This window comes from Littorina saxatilis, linkage group LG17 (genome assembly GCF_037325665.1).
Source record: "Littorina saxatilis isolate snail1 linkage group LG17, US_GU_Lsax_2.0, whole genome shotgun sequence".
In the NCBI taxonomy this organism is placed as follows: Eukaryota; Metazoa; Mollusca; class Gastropoda; order Littorinimorpha; family Littorinidae; genus Littorina; species Littorina saxatilis.
The window spans coordinates 53,242,309-53,260,798 of record NC_090261.1 but is presented as its reverse complement, the minus strand read 5'-3'; the positions used below and the strand labels follow the sequence as shown (position 1 = coordinate 53,260,798).

General features: G+C 44.3%; 2 protein-coding genes across 3 annotated transcripts in view; one reads left to right on the top strand and one right to left on the bottom strand.

The window, feature by feature from the left end:
• The window catches only part of LOC138953927 (autophagy-related protein 2 homolog A-like), an 82,767-nt gene that overhangs the window by 45,933 nt on the left and 18,344 nt on the right, over positions 1-18,490 (bottom strand). The window lies entirely within an intron of this gene.
• On the top strand, positions 3,315-18,229 carry LOC138953929 (leucine-rich repeat-containing protein 15-like). Its single transcript, XM_070325922.1, has 2 exons — positions 3,315-3,856; positions 12,006-18,229. The coding sequence occupies exon 2, from the start codon at positions 12,051-12,053 to the stop codon at positions 14,616-14,618; it is 2,568 nt and encodes an 855-aa protein (XP_070182023.1). The 5' UTR covers positions 3,315-3,856; positions 12,006-12,050; the 3' UTR covers positions 14,619-18,229.

The following is an 18,490-nucleotide window of genomic DNA, read 5'->3' as shown; positions in this document are numbered from 1 at the left end:
TTATGCTACATGTTGTTATTCGCTGTTCTACCCGCTCTGACCACAGGCGGAAGGTATCGTCCACTGGACTACTACTATCACAGAAAGACTACTTCTGTGATAGTTGTAGTCCAGTGGACGATACTTTTCGCCTGTGCTCTGACCTCATATCTCTGGTATCAGTTCCAACTATAATTATCGTAAGCCCTCTCAAAATTACTCTGTCACAGGGAACCCGGCGTGTATACACACACGAACACGCAGACACACATACACACATTCTCAGTTTTCACTCCTCCCCCTACACCGCACACACACACAATCACGGTGACCTGTAACCCAGCGAGCACGTACACACGCAAACACATACACACACGCACACACAAACACACACACAACACGCACACACGCACGCACACACACGCGCACACATTCTAATTCCCCCCCCCAACTCCAGTGTCATTGCCGGAAATGTACAACAGTATGTGTCCATTGACGAACACTAAAACATTGTTTTCAGGCGCTGACTCAAAACCGGAAAACGGTGAAAAGGGAGAAGCTGTGGCGGTGAAAAGGGATTAGGGATCAATGAAGAAGGCAGAACTGAGGTGGGAGCGAGGGGGGGGGGGGGGGGGGGGGGCGCCCTTGGAGGGTAAGCGGGGAAAAGGTAAAAGCGTCTTTTTATTGGCTTATTTCATAGACGGGGGCAACGTGACATCTGTTTACAGCGTCCTGCAAATAAAAGGCTGAAACATTTTTACCTCACTTTCAAGTAAGACATTGAAAACACGTTTCTAAACGTGTGGTGCATCAATCAGTCTTGTAAATCACTGTAGATCCTTTCAGGCTTTAAAAGGGTGAAGGATAAGTGCATCCTTCCACTTAGACAAATACCAAACATCTACGACTATGGATGTTTCTTTGCAGATCATAGAGAATTGTTTTTAAATTAATTTTGAAATGAACACACATGTCAATCTGCAAAACTCATTCGGCAAAAATGCCCACTCTGCAAAGAAAAGCAGCCAGGCCGTGGATTTCTGGCGTGGAAGGCTGCTCTTATGATATCTCATGTCAAAAGCTGGACAGACCTGTGGTATCTGACATGATCATTTATACGGGAAGGAAGGCGTCTTTAAACACGTGAGGAGCTTTTTTCCATGCCACTCCCCCCCCCCCCCAAAAAAAAAAAAAAAATTGACATGTAGGTGTGTACATATTTTACATCCAAACATATGTAGGTACTAAATGATTACCCGCTTCGCCGGGTACCGGCTTCGCCGGGAAGAAGTAGAGCTGCGCATGGGACCCGGCTTTGCCGGGTGTACGCCAGCTTCGCCGGCGCACGAAGGAAAGGAGATAAACGCGCAAAACACTGGAGACCTTCTAAAAATAGTAACGTGCAGTGACCTTCTAAAAATAGTAACGTAGTAACGGGAATATGGATTGACGCCACACGGAGGAAGGGAGATAATCGCGACTGAAAACACTGGAGAAGATAAGGAAGAGTTACTGGTAGTGGATGCCGACACAAAACAAGAAGGGCAAAGCCCATACGACTCACATGCTTGACCTTGACCTTTACATGACCTTTACCTTCAGGGTCAAGGTCAAATAACTAAACCTAGCAATGACATCATACACTAAGAACTGCTTTACACATTTTTCCTACCAAAATACATGTGACCTTGACCCAAGGTCAAGGTCATCCAAGGTCATGCAACACAAAGCTGTTAATTCAAGACATAGGAAGTACAATGGTGCTTATTGGCTCTTTCTACCATGAGATATGGTCACTTTTAGTGGTTCACTACCTTATTTTGGTCACATTTCATAAGGGTCAAAGTGACCTTGACCTTGATCATATGTGACCAAATGTGTCTCATAATGAAAGCATAACATGTGCCCCACATAATTTTTAAGTTTGAAACAGTTATCTTCCATAGTTCAGGGTCAAGGTCACTTCAAAATATGTATACAATCCAACTTTGAAGAGCTCCTGTGACCTTGACCTTGAAGCAAGGTAAACCAAACTGGTATCAAAAGATGGGGCTTACTTTGCCCTATATATCATATATAGGTGAGGTATTGAATCTCAAAAACTTCAGAGAAAATGGGAAAAATGTGAAAAATAGCTGTTTTTTAGACAACATTTATGGCCCCTGCGACCTTGACCTTGAAGCAAGGTCAAGATGCTATGTATGTTTTTTGGGGCCTTGTCATCATACACCATCTTGCCAAATTTGGTACTGATAGACTGAATAGTGTCCAAGAAATATCCAACGTTAAAGTTTTCCGGACGTCCGGACGGACGGACGGACGGACGACTCGGGTGAGTACATAGACTCACTTTTGCTTCACATGTGAGTCAAAAAACCAACAACAACAAAAATCGGTTCAGCGCGCACAGCGCTGCGCGCTGAGAGCACGTGTTGAAATATCTCATCGATGAGGTTGTGACGGTCCGGGGTGTAGCTGAGTACGGACTCCAAATTTGAAAAAGATCCACCGAGAACTTTGGCCGTGCATCGCGGACACACACACACACACACACACACACACACACACAGACAGACAGACAGACAGACACAAGTCGTATATATATATAGATAGATGACCGGCACGGTTGGCCTAGTGGTAAGGCGTCCGCCCCGTGATCGGGAGATCGTGGGTTCGAACCCCGGCCGGGTCATACCTGACTTTAAAATTGGCAATCTAGTGGCTGCTCCGCCTGGAGTCTGGCATTATGGGGTTAGTACTAGGACTGGTTGGTCCGGTGTCAGAATAATGTGACTGGGTGAGACTTCTGTCTTGTGTGTGGCGCACGTTATATGTCAGAGCAGCACCGCCCTGATATGGCCCTTCGTGGTCGGCTGGGCGTTAAGCAAACAAACAAACAAATATGTAGGTATTTTTTTCTTCATCTTTTTTTTTTTTTTTTTTTTTTGGGGGGGGGGGGGGTGTCAAGCGCAGTTCGTAAGGAGGTCAAGCTTTCTTGATTTGTTTGTGCTTTTGTTTATGTGTAATACGAAAGAAAGTTAGAGAAAATTAGGTAATCCTCGTTTCAACTCCCACAATGACTGATTCATTGAAAAAAGCTTTCACAATAACCGGGCCACGCAGTAGCGGCCTTACCTAAATCAGTGATACTCAGTGATTTCAGCCCCTAACACTGACTTCGTGCAGCCCACACCCCTACTCGAGAAATGAATGTTAGGGTATTGCACGCAAGAAATGATCCATGGACAGTTATCTCTTCTCTCATTCGAGTATCCCCGTACTGTCAAGGTGTAATAGAACGAATAAAACACAATGATGTCTATTTCTAGGAATGCGGCGCGTGTCCAACTCATTTTCATCATAACTGCTGTCTTAACCGAGCAACAAGGTATGCCAAGTCTAGTGAAGGTACACGTATAAAGCAAGCGCATAATCATAACCCATTCCGAAGCTCTATTCCTCAGCTCCACAACTACTTCAGCTTGGTGACAACAATGCGACATGCCACAGGGTAAGGCGCCGTCAGCCAATCAGAAGCCAGAGGAGACGCAGTCGTGACGTCACGGCAGGTATCCCTTGAAGCGAAATGTGTGGGCTGAAAGAGTGGACTCTCAGCTCTTAGTCATCCAGGTGAAAATAGTAGCACAACTCGGAAGCACAAGACCTGCGCAGAACTTGGACAGAAGTTTTCGAACTAATCAGCTGAAACGGATCGGCAGTTGGTCGCGTCGCCGAAACAATTGCCCCGAGGGACTGGACTTTTTTTCCGTACGAGTGACCCGAAGGCCTGACAGTGCGACACAAGTTTGTGGTGTGTTGTTGTGTGTGTCGACGGGCCAGGCTGTACAGAGTGAAGGGACAAAAGTGGGTCACACAGGTAGGTAAACGACACATACACCGAATTCTCTACCTGTCTTAGTCGCTTATCACTTAGCGTTCTAATAAGCTGATAACGGCCATCTGTTGCCGACCTTAGTCAGGTCGTCTTTATTATAACGGGATTGTGCAGCACAGCTGCTGTGCTGGTTTACAACCTGTGCGACAACTTTATGATGCATTCATCAATGTGGTCGTTTTTCACTTTTTGGCAAGGACATCTGTCATGCAAAACAGAAATACCAACAGGTAGCGTGCCAATTTCACGGCCACGAAAGTCGGTTTATCGCTTATTGGTGTCGGTCTGGAATTAATGTTAACATTGTCACTTAGTGTGTACGACACAGTCGATAGACTCCCTCATTTCGCTCATTGTGGTTGTACACCACGACAAAATACAAAGACGACTCCGCAGATCAGTCGTCTTGGCAAACTAGTACCCGTACTGTACAGATCGTCTTGGCACACGGGTACAGCCTGGAAGTACGTTACGGAACGCCTATACCCGTAAATCCCTACAGTTATAAAACTATCCAAACACAAATCCATTTTAGGTACATCTCTTCCCCCCTCCTTTCACTGTCCCCTACCCGAACATAAAAGGTTGGGGCAGAGCGAATTAGCATTGCGCCCAACTGACCTGTCCAGGCTAGGTATGATTAGCCTGGTCAGATATGTTACACTTGAGACGGTACACTGTCGGTGTCACACTGTTGTGAGTTATTACATTTATGAACACATTTGAATAATGTGCATTCTTCTGAAGTAAGAAAGCATTTGCGATCGCTTTCGATCCAACCCAATACCCAGTCTGATGGATGCGTGCATGGTATTCCTTCCCTCAGACATTTACTACAGAAGTCACCTAAGTATACATTCGAGGTATCAAGGTACAATGATTTTTAGATGGTTCTATACCGGCAAGCTTGAAGTCATTGTAAGCCATGTCGTATATCAAACTTTTACAAACCTCTCTTTTTTACACACACATACTCTCTCTCTCTCTCTCTCTCTCTCTCTCTCTCTCTCTCTCTCTCTCTCTCTCTCTCTCTCTCTCTCTCTCTCTCTCTCTTAAAAGCTAACATGACGTAACCCACTCGACAGACACAATTACTGTCATCGTACTGTCAACGGGAGCATGCTCCACCGTGAATAAAGGAGAACACACGGGGGGGGGGGGGGGGGGGGGGGAATGGAGAACTATGGCGTTGTTCTTGCTTGTCGGAAAAGTTTGCAAATGTTTCTATGATAATCGTCAGATTTTTCAATACCAGAACTGTATCAACTGAAAATTCGTAGCAAAACTGAAAAAAATGTCTCTTCTTAAATATTTCGCCCGCTGCAGCCAGGCTGTGCTTTTAAAATTTCTGGGAGAGAGCGCTTGTGAGTGAGATAAACCAAGTTGAAAACTGTCTTTGATATTTCACAACACGTTTTCCTTTGTCACTCAGTCCGACCACCTCCGTCACGCTTCAGCTACCGTGACATACATATTCCTGTCTGCCTCCCCCTGTAAAGTTTGCAACAGCTCGTTACCAAACAACCCTCTAGGACACCCCACATGCACAGGTGTTCTAGTCATCCTCAACAAGATCCCAGTTATGCCACTGCGGCCAACACCTCTCAATTTCTGCGTGTGCAAATGAGTTAGCAAAACACCCCAAGCTTGTGTTGTTGCTTTCGACGGCTGTGAGTAGAGGCGGAATTGCTGCATTCACAAATTAACATGTATGTAGCGACACTTGCTCGGCAAGCCTTGAAATCGATCTCAACACTGAGTGTCTGCGTCAAGCATGGTACTTCCACATTCTTGTCATAGTTTTTTCGACTGGTCGTCAGCGCTAAATTCTTGTCATCTTGAAATAGATTACTCTCGGGTCTGCATCATGAAAAGTAACATCGAAAATAATAATACAGGCTTAGATAGTCTTCGGCTTGTAGTTTATACAACAAGTCAAGTAGTCAATGTTAACTCTTTTTTTAGCGTCAGTTTCGGTTTTTCCCGCTGAAAGGTAACTTGATAGTTTTCACCTTGCCGGATACAGTCAACAAAACTGTCTAATGGCAATGATTCACATGCCTGTAAAAGAATGAGGTGGCATATCAAGTTTATTACTGCCAGGTATAGGTCGAGTGTAAGAGCGCAAGCACACACACGTACACAGTCGCGTACACACACACGCACGCTCACTGAACACACAACAGGGCCGGACCCAGGGGGGGGGGGGGGGGGGTCCAGGGGTTCCGGAACCCCACCCCTGGAAAAAGCATGTACGTACCTTGCTTTGAGAGTTTTTTTGTTTTTTTTTAAATAAATTTTGTGTGTGTCTCTAACAAATTTTATTCAATGTGAAATCCGATGAGAAAAAGGTACCCCCCCCCCCCCCCCCACAATGCTGCTCTTAACCCTCAAAACAAGGCCCAGAATGCACCAGATTGCACAGATTTTAACCGTTTTTCAAAAATCTTGTGGCTTCACGCCACTTCGCTGATTTCCCCCCCCCAAAAAGGAGGAACCCCCCCCCCCCCCTTACAACTCATTTGGTCCGGCCCTGCACAATCTCCACCCCTAGTATCCCCTCCATCTCTCCATGACATTCTGTATTTCTCACAGCGATTGAAAGCAACCTTTCATTGATCAGCGACCTTCAATGCGGAGACACAGTCAATCAACGAACCTTCAAAGACATTTAGAGCCAACAGTCATCGCACAATAACCCCCCCCCCCCCCCCACACACACACATCTATGTACAAGTAAGGGTCCACTGCGCGCATGAAGTAAAACTAGGCAAGAAAAATACATGCTGACACAAACACGCACGTACGCACACGCGCCTCTTCCTCGTTCACCCCCCCCCCCCCCAAAAAAAAAAAAAACCTCCCTCACCCTCTACCCTTAACTCGTCCGGAAATTCTCTCTCTCACTCTCTCTCTCCTCTTCCCTTGCCATACCGTTCCATTTCTCACAGCACAAGCCGATAAATCTTTCACCATAGTCCTTGAGTATCTAGGCGTATCTAAGCGGAAACATAGTCAACCGAACAACTTTTAAATCACAATTAGAGGGGAGAGTCACCACACAATAATTTAAAAAATTGTTGCGACCCATCTCGTTATCGGCGCTTTTCCGGAAATGACCTGCGCTTTGTTGGAATTCCAACAATGGCCGCGCGCATAGTGAGAATTCTGCTCTTTCTTAGAATGCGATGTAAAATGATACAAGTCATGATGGCCCATGACTCTTGTGTTTTAAAGTGATCAATGCTATGTCTTGAAAAAGCAGATGCATTGTATAACGCACCAAACCAACCGAATTACAAAAAGCAAAAACACTTTTGATAACTTCGGCGGGCTGTAACAACACAGTTCAACGACCCATCCCACTCAACCAAAACGCATCACGTAATTTTTAACGTTTCAGATCTTACATTTTACAACAACAACAAGAAGGGCAAAGCCCATACGACTCACATGCTTGACCTTGACATGGTCAAATAACTAAACCTAGCAATGACATCATACACTAAGAACTGCTTTACACATTTTTCCTACCAAAATACATGTGACCTTGACCCAAGGTCAAGGTCATCCAAGGTCATGCAACACAAAGCTGTTAATTCAAGACATAGGAAGTACAATGGTGCTTATTGGCTCTTTCTACCATGAGATATGGTCACTTTTAGTGGTTCACTACCTTATTTTGGTCACATTTCATAAGGGTCAAAGTGACCTTGACCTTGATCATATGTGACCAAATGTGTCTCATGATGAAAGCATAACATGTGCCCCACATAATTTTTAAGTTTGAAACAGTTATCTTCCATAGTTCAGGGTCAAGGTCACTTCAAAATATGTATACAATCCAACTTTGAAGAGCTCCTGTGACCTTGACCTTGAAGCAAGGTAAACCAAACTGGTATCAAAAGATGGGGCTTACTTTGCCCTATATATCATATATAGGTGAGGTATTGAATCTCAAAAACTTCAGAGAAAATGGGAAAAATGTAAAAAATAAATGTTTTTTAGGCAACATTTATGGCCCCTGTGACCTTGACCTTGAAGCAAGGTCAAGATGCTATGTATGTTTTTTGGGGCCTTGTCATCATACACCATCTTGCCAAATTTGGTACTGATAGACTGAATAGTGTCCAAGAAATATCCAACGTTAAAGTTTTCCGGACGGACGTCCGGACGGACGTCCGGACGGACGGACGGACGGACGACTCGGGTGAGTACATAGACTCACTTTTGCTTCGCATGTGAGTCAAAAACACAACAAGAGTGTTCCGGATATAACTTTTCACTGGTAACTATCGATTGTAATAATATTTTACTCAGTCTTTAACTGATTATATATTAAACTCACACACGGTCTCTCTGGGCTGCATAGACAGCATTACGTCCCTTTACTGAGTAGGCTCTTGTCACTGCATGGTAATCTAGGCTCTTGAAACGTAATGTGCAAGTCTGTGTGCTATATTGATGTGATTGATTGTTGCAAAATGTTGATTCAAATTAAAGATGATTTCAGTCTGTTGTAACAAACTAACACTCTACTCTGAGAAAAAAAATAATTGTGTTCAAAATAGATCGAGACAGCAGCAACTAGCTAGCTGCATGCACTGAGTGTCACTGAGAGAATTGTTACACACACCCAATTCAAGACTTCCCCTGTATAAGACCTTGCTTTTTCATGTACCTTATTCATGACCTGTGAAAAGGGTATACTTTTTTTGTGCCAGTCGAAGGGTTGCCATTTCTAGAACGAGGCAGCTCGTTTCCGGAAATGCGGCGCTTTGTTGGAAATCAAATGAGGTTTCGGGAAATCCCGATTATTCCAACTCTGCCCCGGATTCTTACTTTGCGCCCAACATCCCCATCACCACCACACCACTCAACAGGTGCGAGTTGTGTGCGTGCATAGCAAAGCTAGTGAAAAGAGATAGGTACGGCGTCTCAGGTATGCGTGACTGGACAGTAGACTATTGGTTGGCTGGGAAAATACAGTGGAACCCCCTTTTTACGACCTCCAACATTCTGATAAAAATCAGGTCTTAAAAAAAAAAGGGGGGGGGGGGGGGGGGAAGGGGTTTTGAAATGACGACATGAACATAGGTTATAAACAACCAGTCCGAAAATGCTCATTCTTAAACAGGGGGTGGAATCTTGCATGGGGGTTGATTGAGATGAGAGGATACCCTTGGGACCATCCAGACGTATCCCTACATATATGTCTATCCAATGCCCCTATTTAGACTGGTATATTTTCGGCAAGTTAATAAAAACAGGGAGGACAACAAGTGTCCGTTATTAAGAGGTGCCCTCTCGTTAGAAGAGCCTTCCATCACAGGTGTCACTGTACCGAAGAATAGTCAAGACCACCGACTAAAATTTCTGAAGACTATATATATACACTATCTCTCACAGGAGCTTGTATCCAATCGCGGGTCGATCATTATTTACAGTCCACTACTACGACATACTACTACTATATACTACATAGTAGTAGTATGTCGTAGTAGTGGACTGTAAATAATGATCGACCGGCGATTGGATACAAGCTCCTGTGACTATCTCTATAATAAGGCATGAGGAGAGGGGATTGGTCCAAAGTCAATGTTATGGGACCTACCTGCCGGTGGTATTGTCCCCACCTTGTTCCCCGGTAGGGTGTGAAATTACACAGAAAGCCTGTGATAATTCGTTTTCTAATGCTAACAGGAAACTTTATGATTCACGCACAAAAAAAGCCTGCTTCCTCAGGAGGAAAGGAAATTAACAAGTAAGAAAGAGGGAGATAAAGGGGTGGGAGGGGGGGGGGGGTGGTAACTGTAGTTTTACCCTGTTTTCTCTTTTTCATCACTAGTCAGTCAAGGGGCATGAGAACTGTCCGTCTGCTAACACAAATGAAAGAAAGGCATGGAGTTCAAACACAGACCGAAATTGTGACTGAGTTATACTGATCAATAATATACATCTCAAATGTCGCATTGAAGTTTTAATAGACGCAAACACATCTGTCCACAGACAGCGAAATATTAGTTTCAGCTCTTCTGTCTGTGTGGAACATATATATAATACGTATATATTGTAATCCCAAATTTCAATCACATTACTTTTGATGCTACATATCTGAAATATTTAGTTGGTCATTGTGGGAGAAGTCCCACCTAGTTCAACTTGCTTCTTTCCTTTTTTACATTTAGTCAAGTTTTGACTAAATGTTTTAACATAGAGGGGGGAAATCGAGACGAGGGTCGTGGTGTGTCTGTGTGTGTGTGTGTGTGTGTGTGTGTGTGTGTGTGTGTGTGTGTCTGTCTGTCTGTCTGTCTGTCTGTCTGTCTGTCTGTCTGTCTGTGTGTGTGTGTAGAGCGATTCAGACTAAACTACTGGACCGATCTTTATGAAATTTGACATGAGAGTTCCTGGGTATGATATCCTCAGACATTTTTTTCATTTTTTTTATAAATGTCTTTGATGACGTCATATCCGGCTTTTCGTGAAAGTTGAGGCGGCACTGTCACGCTCTCATTTTTCAACCAAATTGGTTGAAATTTTGGTCAAGTAATCTCCGACGAAGCGCGGACTTCGGTATTGCATTAATTCAGCTTGGTGGCTTAAAAATCAATTATTGACTTTGGTCATTAAAAATCTGAAAATTGTAAAACAAACAATTTTTTTATAAAACGATCCAAATTTACGTTCATCTTATTCTCCATCATTTTCCGATTCCAAAAACATATAAATATGTTATATTTAGATTAAAAACAAGCTCTGTAAATTAAAAATATAAAAATTATGATCAAAATTAAATTTTTGAAATCAATTTACAAACACTTTCATCTTATTCCTTGTCGGTTCCTGATTCCAAAAACATATAGATATGATATGTTTGGATTAAAAACACGCTTAGAAAGTTAAAACGAAGAGAGGTACAGAAAAGCGTGCTATCCTTCTCAGCGCAACTACTACCCCGCTCTTCTTGTCAATTTCACTGCCTTTGCCATGAGCGGTGGACTGACGATGCTACGTGTATTGCTGCGTTGCATTGCGTTCAGTTTCATTCTGTGAGTTCGACAGCTACTTGACTAAATGTTGTATTTTCGCCTTACGCGACTTGTTTACATTTAGTCAAGTTTTGACTAAATGTTTTAACATAGAGGGGGAATCGAGACGAGGGTCGTGGTGTTTGTGTGTGTGTGTGTGTGTCTGTGTGTGTGTCTGTCTGTGCGTGTGTGTGTGTAACGTAGAGCGATTCAGACCAAACTACTGAACCGATCTTTATGAAATTTGACATGAGTGTTCCTGGGAATGATATCCCCAGATGTTTTTTTCTTTTTTTCAATAAATACTTTTGATGACGTCATATCCGGCTTTTTGTAAAAGTTGAGGCGGCACTGTCACACCCTCATTTTTCAATCAAATTGATTGAAAAGCGTGCTATGCAGCACAGCTTCTTCTTTTTCTGCGTTCGTGGGCTGAAACTCCCACGTACACTCGTGTTTTTTGCACAAGTGGAATTTTACGTGTATGACCGTTTTTTACCCCGCCATTTAGGCAGCCATACGCCGTTTTCGGAGGAAGCATGCTGGGTATTTTCGTGTTTCTATAACCCACCGAACTCTGACATGGATTACAGGATCTTTTTCGTGCGCACTTGATCTTGTGCTTGCGTGTACACACGGGGGTGTTCGGACACACCGAGGAGAGTGCACACAAAGTTGACTCTGAGAAATAAATCTCTCGCCGAACGTGGGGACGAACTCACGCTGACAGTGGCCAACTGGATACAAATCCAGCACGCTACCGACTGAGCTACATCCCCGCCCATGCAGCACAGCGAAACCACTACCGCACTGAACAGGCTCATCAGTTTCACTCCGTTATGCACAAGCGGCGGACTACGGTCATTGTGAAAAAATGCAGTGCGTTCAGTTTCATTCTGTGAGTTCCACAGCTTGACTAAATGTAGTAATTTCGCCTTACGCGACTTGTTTTAATTTAAAATTATTTTGTGTGCGTAAGATTTTATACATTAAAACGTAGGTTATCACATATATGACTTTGGATCGGGGTATGGTCTTCCTCTCTGTTACAAATTTCTGCCAGGTTTCCATAAGTAACCTAAATGGTTCCTTGTTTTTCCCAGGAAAAACTAACATCGCACGACCGTGAGGCTCATCAAGACTACGCGATGGGCTACACGCAGACAATGCGCTGCCTCCTTCTGCTGGCAGTCACACTGACACTGTCACCTGGCAGCTCTGCAGCGGACCCCTACCAGTGCCAAGAGCTGCGGTCGGTTATTCAAGACTGCTCCTGCGAGAGCAAGATGTTCAACAACATCGAAGACGTCTCCAAAGTTGTCATAGCCTGCAACAACCGCCAACGATCTTCAGTGCCAACCATCACAGGCAACTCCAGTTATGAAATCTATGAAATGACTCTGGCCACCAACAACATTCAAACCATCCCTGCCAGAGCATTTGTGGGTCTCCGAATCCAGCGGCTGGATTTGCGGGATAATCGTCTGACTACGATCAACCCTAACGCCTTCCAAGGTCTGGAGAGTCACCTGCAGGAGTTGTACATTGGTGCAGAGAAAGGCACTAACATAGCACCGCCTCTGTCCAGCATTATCAACATTACGGCTCTGCACACTCTCCACCTTGAGTACTTTAAATTCCCCAGGGGCGGTATCACGATTGACGATAGTCTTCACTTCCTGACTGAGCTGAAGTCGCTGACTCTAAAAAACAATGAGCTTAGGTACATCAGTCCATCCTCCCTACCTACCTCTTTGACCTCCCTCACGTTAGACCACCAGAAGAACTTGTCATCTGTGCCTGTCGACATTTTAAGGTCTCTGCAAGAGCTGCAGTCATTGACCATAACCCACACCCTCATCTCTCAACTCTCCAATGATGCTTTCGAACGCAACACTAATCTCAAAACGTTGGACCTGGGATATAACAAGATCAACACCATAAACGCCAACAGTTTCAGTGGCATCACGGGCTCGCTTAAGACGCTGTCCCTTAGGAACAACCCCATCGAGAGTGTGACTGTTCTGAACGAGGTGAAGACCCTAACAGCCTTGACCAGTCTGCAGCTGTCTGAAGTTGGCCTCACCTCCATGCCTGCCGGGGCCCAGTTCCTGATGAACAAGGAGTCGCTGGTCAGTCTGCACCTGGAGGGTAATGCACTGACCAGCTTGGGGCCGAGCATCTTCACCCCTGCGTCCTCCCTCACGGAGCTCAGCCTGGCCAGGAACCAGCTCAATGCCATTGACGACCAGGCGCTGGCCGGACTCACGGCACTCACCTCCCTGGACCTCAGCCACCAGATCTTCAACGCTGCACTGGCTCTTCCTACTTCACTGGCCGCATTGTCATCGCTCAAGACCCTGAAGCTGTCTGGTACACAACTCAATCCGGACTCCCTATGGGACAGAATCAGTGCCATGACGTCACTCACCAAGCTGCATGTGGACAAGGCCTCGCTGACGTCAGTGAGGGACTACGCCCTGCTGAACCTGACCCAGCTCCAGGAGCTGAACCTGGACAAGAATATGCTGACACAGCTGACACAGGCAATGCTGGCCGGGCCACGCGGCCTCACAAGGCTGACGGCCAACAACAATCAGATCACCACTGTCAGCAACTGCGCCTTCCACGGTTACACCTTGTCACCAACCTTGTCACTAGAGCTGTTAGGCAACCCACTCAACTGTGACTGCAAGCTGGACTGGCTGCTGGTTGCAATGCAAGAAAACAAAATCAAACTGGCCGGTGCTGAAAGGTGTGACGCGCCTTCAGATAAGAAAGGCGTGATCATTGCCAACAAAAAACCAGGATATTTTACCTGTGTGTCATCCCAGCCAAGTGACACCTGCTCACAGCTGTACACCACACCCCAGCCTCATGTGGTTACCACCATTCCCACCACAACCCTGAGAGTCACCAATGTGTCCATGACAACCATCAGCCTGCAGTGGAGCATGGCTGACTTCCCCAGCCTCAGCTACTTCAAGGTCAGCTACATGGACCTGGAGACATCCAGCATCCAGCACTCTGACAGGATCGATAAGAAGCAGCGCGTCTGGGTGGTTAAGGGGCTCAAGTCAGGGACATCATACAGCCTCTGCGTCTTGGTCTATGACACCTCGGCCTCATCAACCCCAACCTGTGTGCAGGATACCACACAGTCCAGCGACTCTGATGCTGAAGGCCAGGGACAGGAAGACGACGGAAGTTCCTCGGACGTTGGTATTATCGTGGGGGTGGTGGTGGGGGTACTTGTCCTGCTGATCCTCATCGGGGCCATCATATACATCACGCTGCTGAGGAAACGCGGCACGAAGAAAGACATTCCCGTGCAGCCCCACACCTTCACGTCCAGCGAGCTGCCTGGCATGAGCAGCAACACAAGGCAGTTCACAAGGCCTAAAGAGAAGCAGCAACCCAAAGTGGGTCGCGCCCTTGACGAGAACATCAAGGTCACGATGATTAGTGATGGACGCACAGGCCCAGCCAGTCCCAGAGACCGCCAGTCTGCGGGCAGCTACCAGTTCCTGAATGAGAAACACCCCAACCCCAACGCTACCCCGCAGCGCTCCAGTACGTTGAGTAACTATAGCGAAGACGTGGGGGTCAGAGCGCTGCCTACTGCCCCTCAGTACTCCATGAAAGGATACTACAACCACAGCTTTAAAAAGGACGATGAGACCCCAAGTCACACCTACAACCAGATCGACCTGTGACACAGCTAGCTTTTCTTTGGCTCACGGAATGTGACATTCCTATGGTTGACAGATTTTTGCTAGCTGTCCGATTGCTCACTAGACGTGACATATATCTCAGCCAGACTTTCCCACCAGCTGGGCACAGTTTCTGTAACTGCCAAACCGAAGGCTTGTTGTTGCCAAAATCAAAGTGTTGCTACCCCTTTGAAACAAGATCAAACTGCAACAGGGAAAAAATACCCCGAACACAAGATAACAATGGGAAGGGCTACAGTGTATGGAGTCAGTCTCCCAGCACCAGAAAAAAAAGAAACCCAAGTATTAGGCCAACAAAACAAAATAGTCTGTTTACGGTAACATAGGCCAAAAAATTAGGGTCGGTAGGTCAGGAATTTTTTTTTCTCCCAAAAAACCATATTTTTAAGTTATTTTGCCAAAAAACAAAGACTTTTTTTTTTTTTTTTCCCAAATGCCAAAAAAAAGTCTAGGGTCGCGCAAAAAAATAGGGTCGGTCGGGATACCGTAAACAAACTATTTTTTGTGTGTGCCTTACATGGAAGAATTAGTGCTGCGCAGGAAGATTTGCATCACAGCCTTCTATTTCTTACTTGTTACTTTCCGGCTACAACGAACCTTTTGAACTCATTTGCATAACGAACCCCTCTTATAACAAACACGTTTTCATCGCCCCAGAGCCGTTTTGTCTCTAAAAGTCACAAGGCTACAACGAACTGATGTCAATAATTGTCTCCAAAGACAAAAATACACAAAAACACAAACACAAGTGCACATCGCGTGATGAGCGAACTCTGAACAAACAGGGGGAGGTGCACGGAACAGCCACCGCCGCTGTGTTTTCACTATTCCAATCGGCTGCTAAGCTATGACTGTGCTCTAAAAAGTCACAAGGCTACAAGGATCTGCGTGTGAGGCGAGATCAAAGGCAGGCCCATTGTGATAGCTGGGTGGCCTTCTTTATAGACACTGACCTTCTTCCCAGGGGTCATTGACCCAGTTTTAGCTATGAGAGGTGGTTCCCCTTATATGAGAGGAAACACTTCCTGCACGGGTCGCACCCGGGGTCAGTGACCGAGTTTAACCTATGGGGCGGTCTCTTTGATGTCTTGAGAGGAAACTTGGCCAGGGTAGTACATGCACCAGAACTGGTGGACACCATGAAATCGGAGATTGATCAGAATGTACATGTACATGCTTTTACACGGATTTTAAAATTTTATTTCTAAAATTGTGACAGTAAAGTGAACATTTGAACTATGCCTCTATGGATTATATTATGAAGCTGTTGAAAACATGCAGAGATTGTACTCTCCAAGGAAAGATCGATGGAAGGATCATTTGAAGGTGAGTGGGAAAACTTGTCTTAAGGCCATTTAGGGTTGAAAACTCTACAGCGAATTACTGATATAACGAACTAAAATGTATCTCCCTTGAGATTCGTTGTACCCGGACTCCACTGTACTGAACAAATTTGTAAAAAGAACAACACTTGGCTTTGATCACTGACAAATGTTGAAATTGAATGTATGAATTGACAAATATAATGATTGTACATTGTCTGTCCTATGTTGTTGTTGTCATTGTGTTGTTTACCAAACAGAACTGACTGTATGTATGTTGCTTACATTCCCAAACAATGTGATAATAAAAAAAAGGGTATATATATATATATATATATATATATATATAGCATGAGATCTGGAAGTATTGTGTGTGTACATGGGTGGGTGCGTGTGGGTGTGCGCGCGTGCGTGAGTTTGCATGTTCGGTAGTAAGCGAAAGGTGATTTCATAGACTGGATGGATACTTCACTGTGAACTCAAACAATGAGAAACATACGTTCGCATTTTCTTTTTAAAGTCAAATGTATCATTCATGTGAATGCAGTACCCCAAAAGAATCTTTCTACAAAGAACAAACAACCTCTATGATCTTGAATGCATAGATTAAAGGCACAGTAAGCCTCCCGTAAACCATCACAGATACTGTCAGGCTTTTACACACAGTACAAACACCCTTTCATGTAAACACTCACCGCTTGAGAACATCCTAGGTGCCCTCCGTAAAGAGCGAGCAATTTTCAAAGAATTTATTTTTGAGTGGTTTATCTTACCCCTGAGCCATCGTGAACCCGTGTGATCAAGTTTCCCTTTTTCACAATGCAGTCGTCAGTTAGTAATTTGAATGCGACTTGCTGTGAGCTTATCTGCAATAGCACGTTATTATGTACCTCTGACTATGCACGAAACAAACGGCTGTGGTTCACAAGAACTCTCGCGATGGCTTTTGACTGTTCAGAGGAACTGGCGATAGGCATAAACCGTCGTCTGCTACGAGAACCACGACCTTGCGTGACCCTGCTTCTGGGCGTTTCTTTTTTCAAACTTTCAAAACTTTGAATTGTACTGATCTTGTCTTGATGAAAAAAGAATTCTTGTAAGATTTAAGAATGTTTGTGTAACAAGCTGTCAATTTATTATTTAGATTTTAAAAGTTAGGTCTAGCGCCAAAACACACCACGGTCCAATTGTGTGAGGAGACAATCCACAAAATAAATTCTTTGAAAATTGCTCGCTCTTTACGTAGGGCACCTAGGATGTTCCCGTTCAGTGAGCGTTCAAATGGAAGGGTGTTTGTACTGTGTGTAATTGCCTGACAGTATCTGTGATGTTTACGGGAGGCGCACTGTGCCTTTAATCATCGCAAGATTTGGCATTAATGAGCATTAGCTGATATTTAGATAAGCATCTACTGTATGCCATATTCTTTCATGATAATGCCAGCAGTGGGAGAGTTCCTTGTGTCTTGAGTAGTGTAACTGTAAATCAAGAAACCATACTGTAGATGGCTTAAGAAAATTGATACATATAATCTTTGGTTCCATTTTGGCCAGTTCCATGTGCAAGAAGTTGGCATAGTTTCGGAGCATGTTGCTTTTATCTCTAGTTTAGACGTCTAAGTCATACTGGCTGTGATGACAGATTTTGTAGAAATGTCAAATATATGACTGAGAGACCTAGCATTCTTTCTCATAGGAACGCTGTTACCATCCTGATATTTACCATACACAGGGTGCTGTGTGTTACTGCATTTATTGAACTTAAAAATAATTTGGTAAATTGTGAATTTTATTCTTTCCATTTGACGCAAAACTCTTTTCCCAAACTTTAACTTCAACTTACAGAGCTTATTTAACATACGGACAAATATAAACAGCAGAATGGATGATACACTGTAAAAGTACTCAATATGAAGGTACAACCACATTATTCCGCAGTATCGATTGTGCAGAATTGTTTTAATACAACAGGGCATTCCCTATGTACTGTACCAGAAAGTTTACATTCCTTGATTAATACATTCCACTTTTTTGTACAGTGTTCCTCCTTGTTAAATAAATTTGTGGTAACATTCTCTTATATTGAATGTGAAATGTTCATGGTTTTGTTCTTTTTAGCATGAAACTGCTAACCTGCTTCGTATCATTATATTCACAGAAAGAAATCTACATTTTCTGATGCAGGCTGAATGTTTTGACAAGATTGTGATTTTATGTTGTTTTTCATGTTGCCGTTTTATTTTTGAAATAAAAAAGATACCATAAAATTGTACCTGCCTGTCCGTGTGTGTGTGTGTGTGTGTGTGTGTGTGTGTGTGTGTGTGTGTGTGTGTGTGTGTGTGTGTGTGTGTGTGTGTGTGTGTGAGCCTGTAGGCCTTTCTCTCTGTCTTGTTTGTTGAATGCCTGATACACATTTTAAACAAAATGCGTTAAACACACACACACACACACACACACAATCTGAATCACAAAACATGCATGGCCTACCATTAACAATGAGCTTCTCGCATCATTCCTGACCATGTACACATCC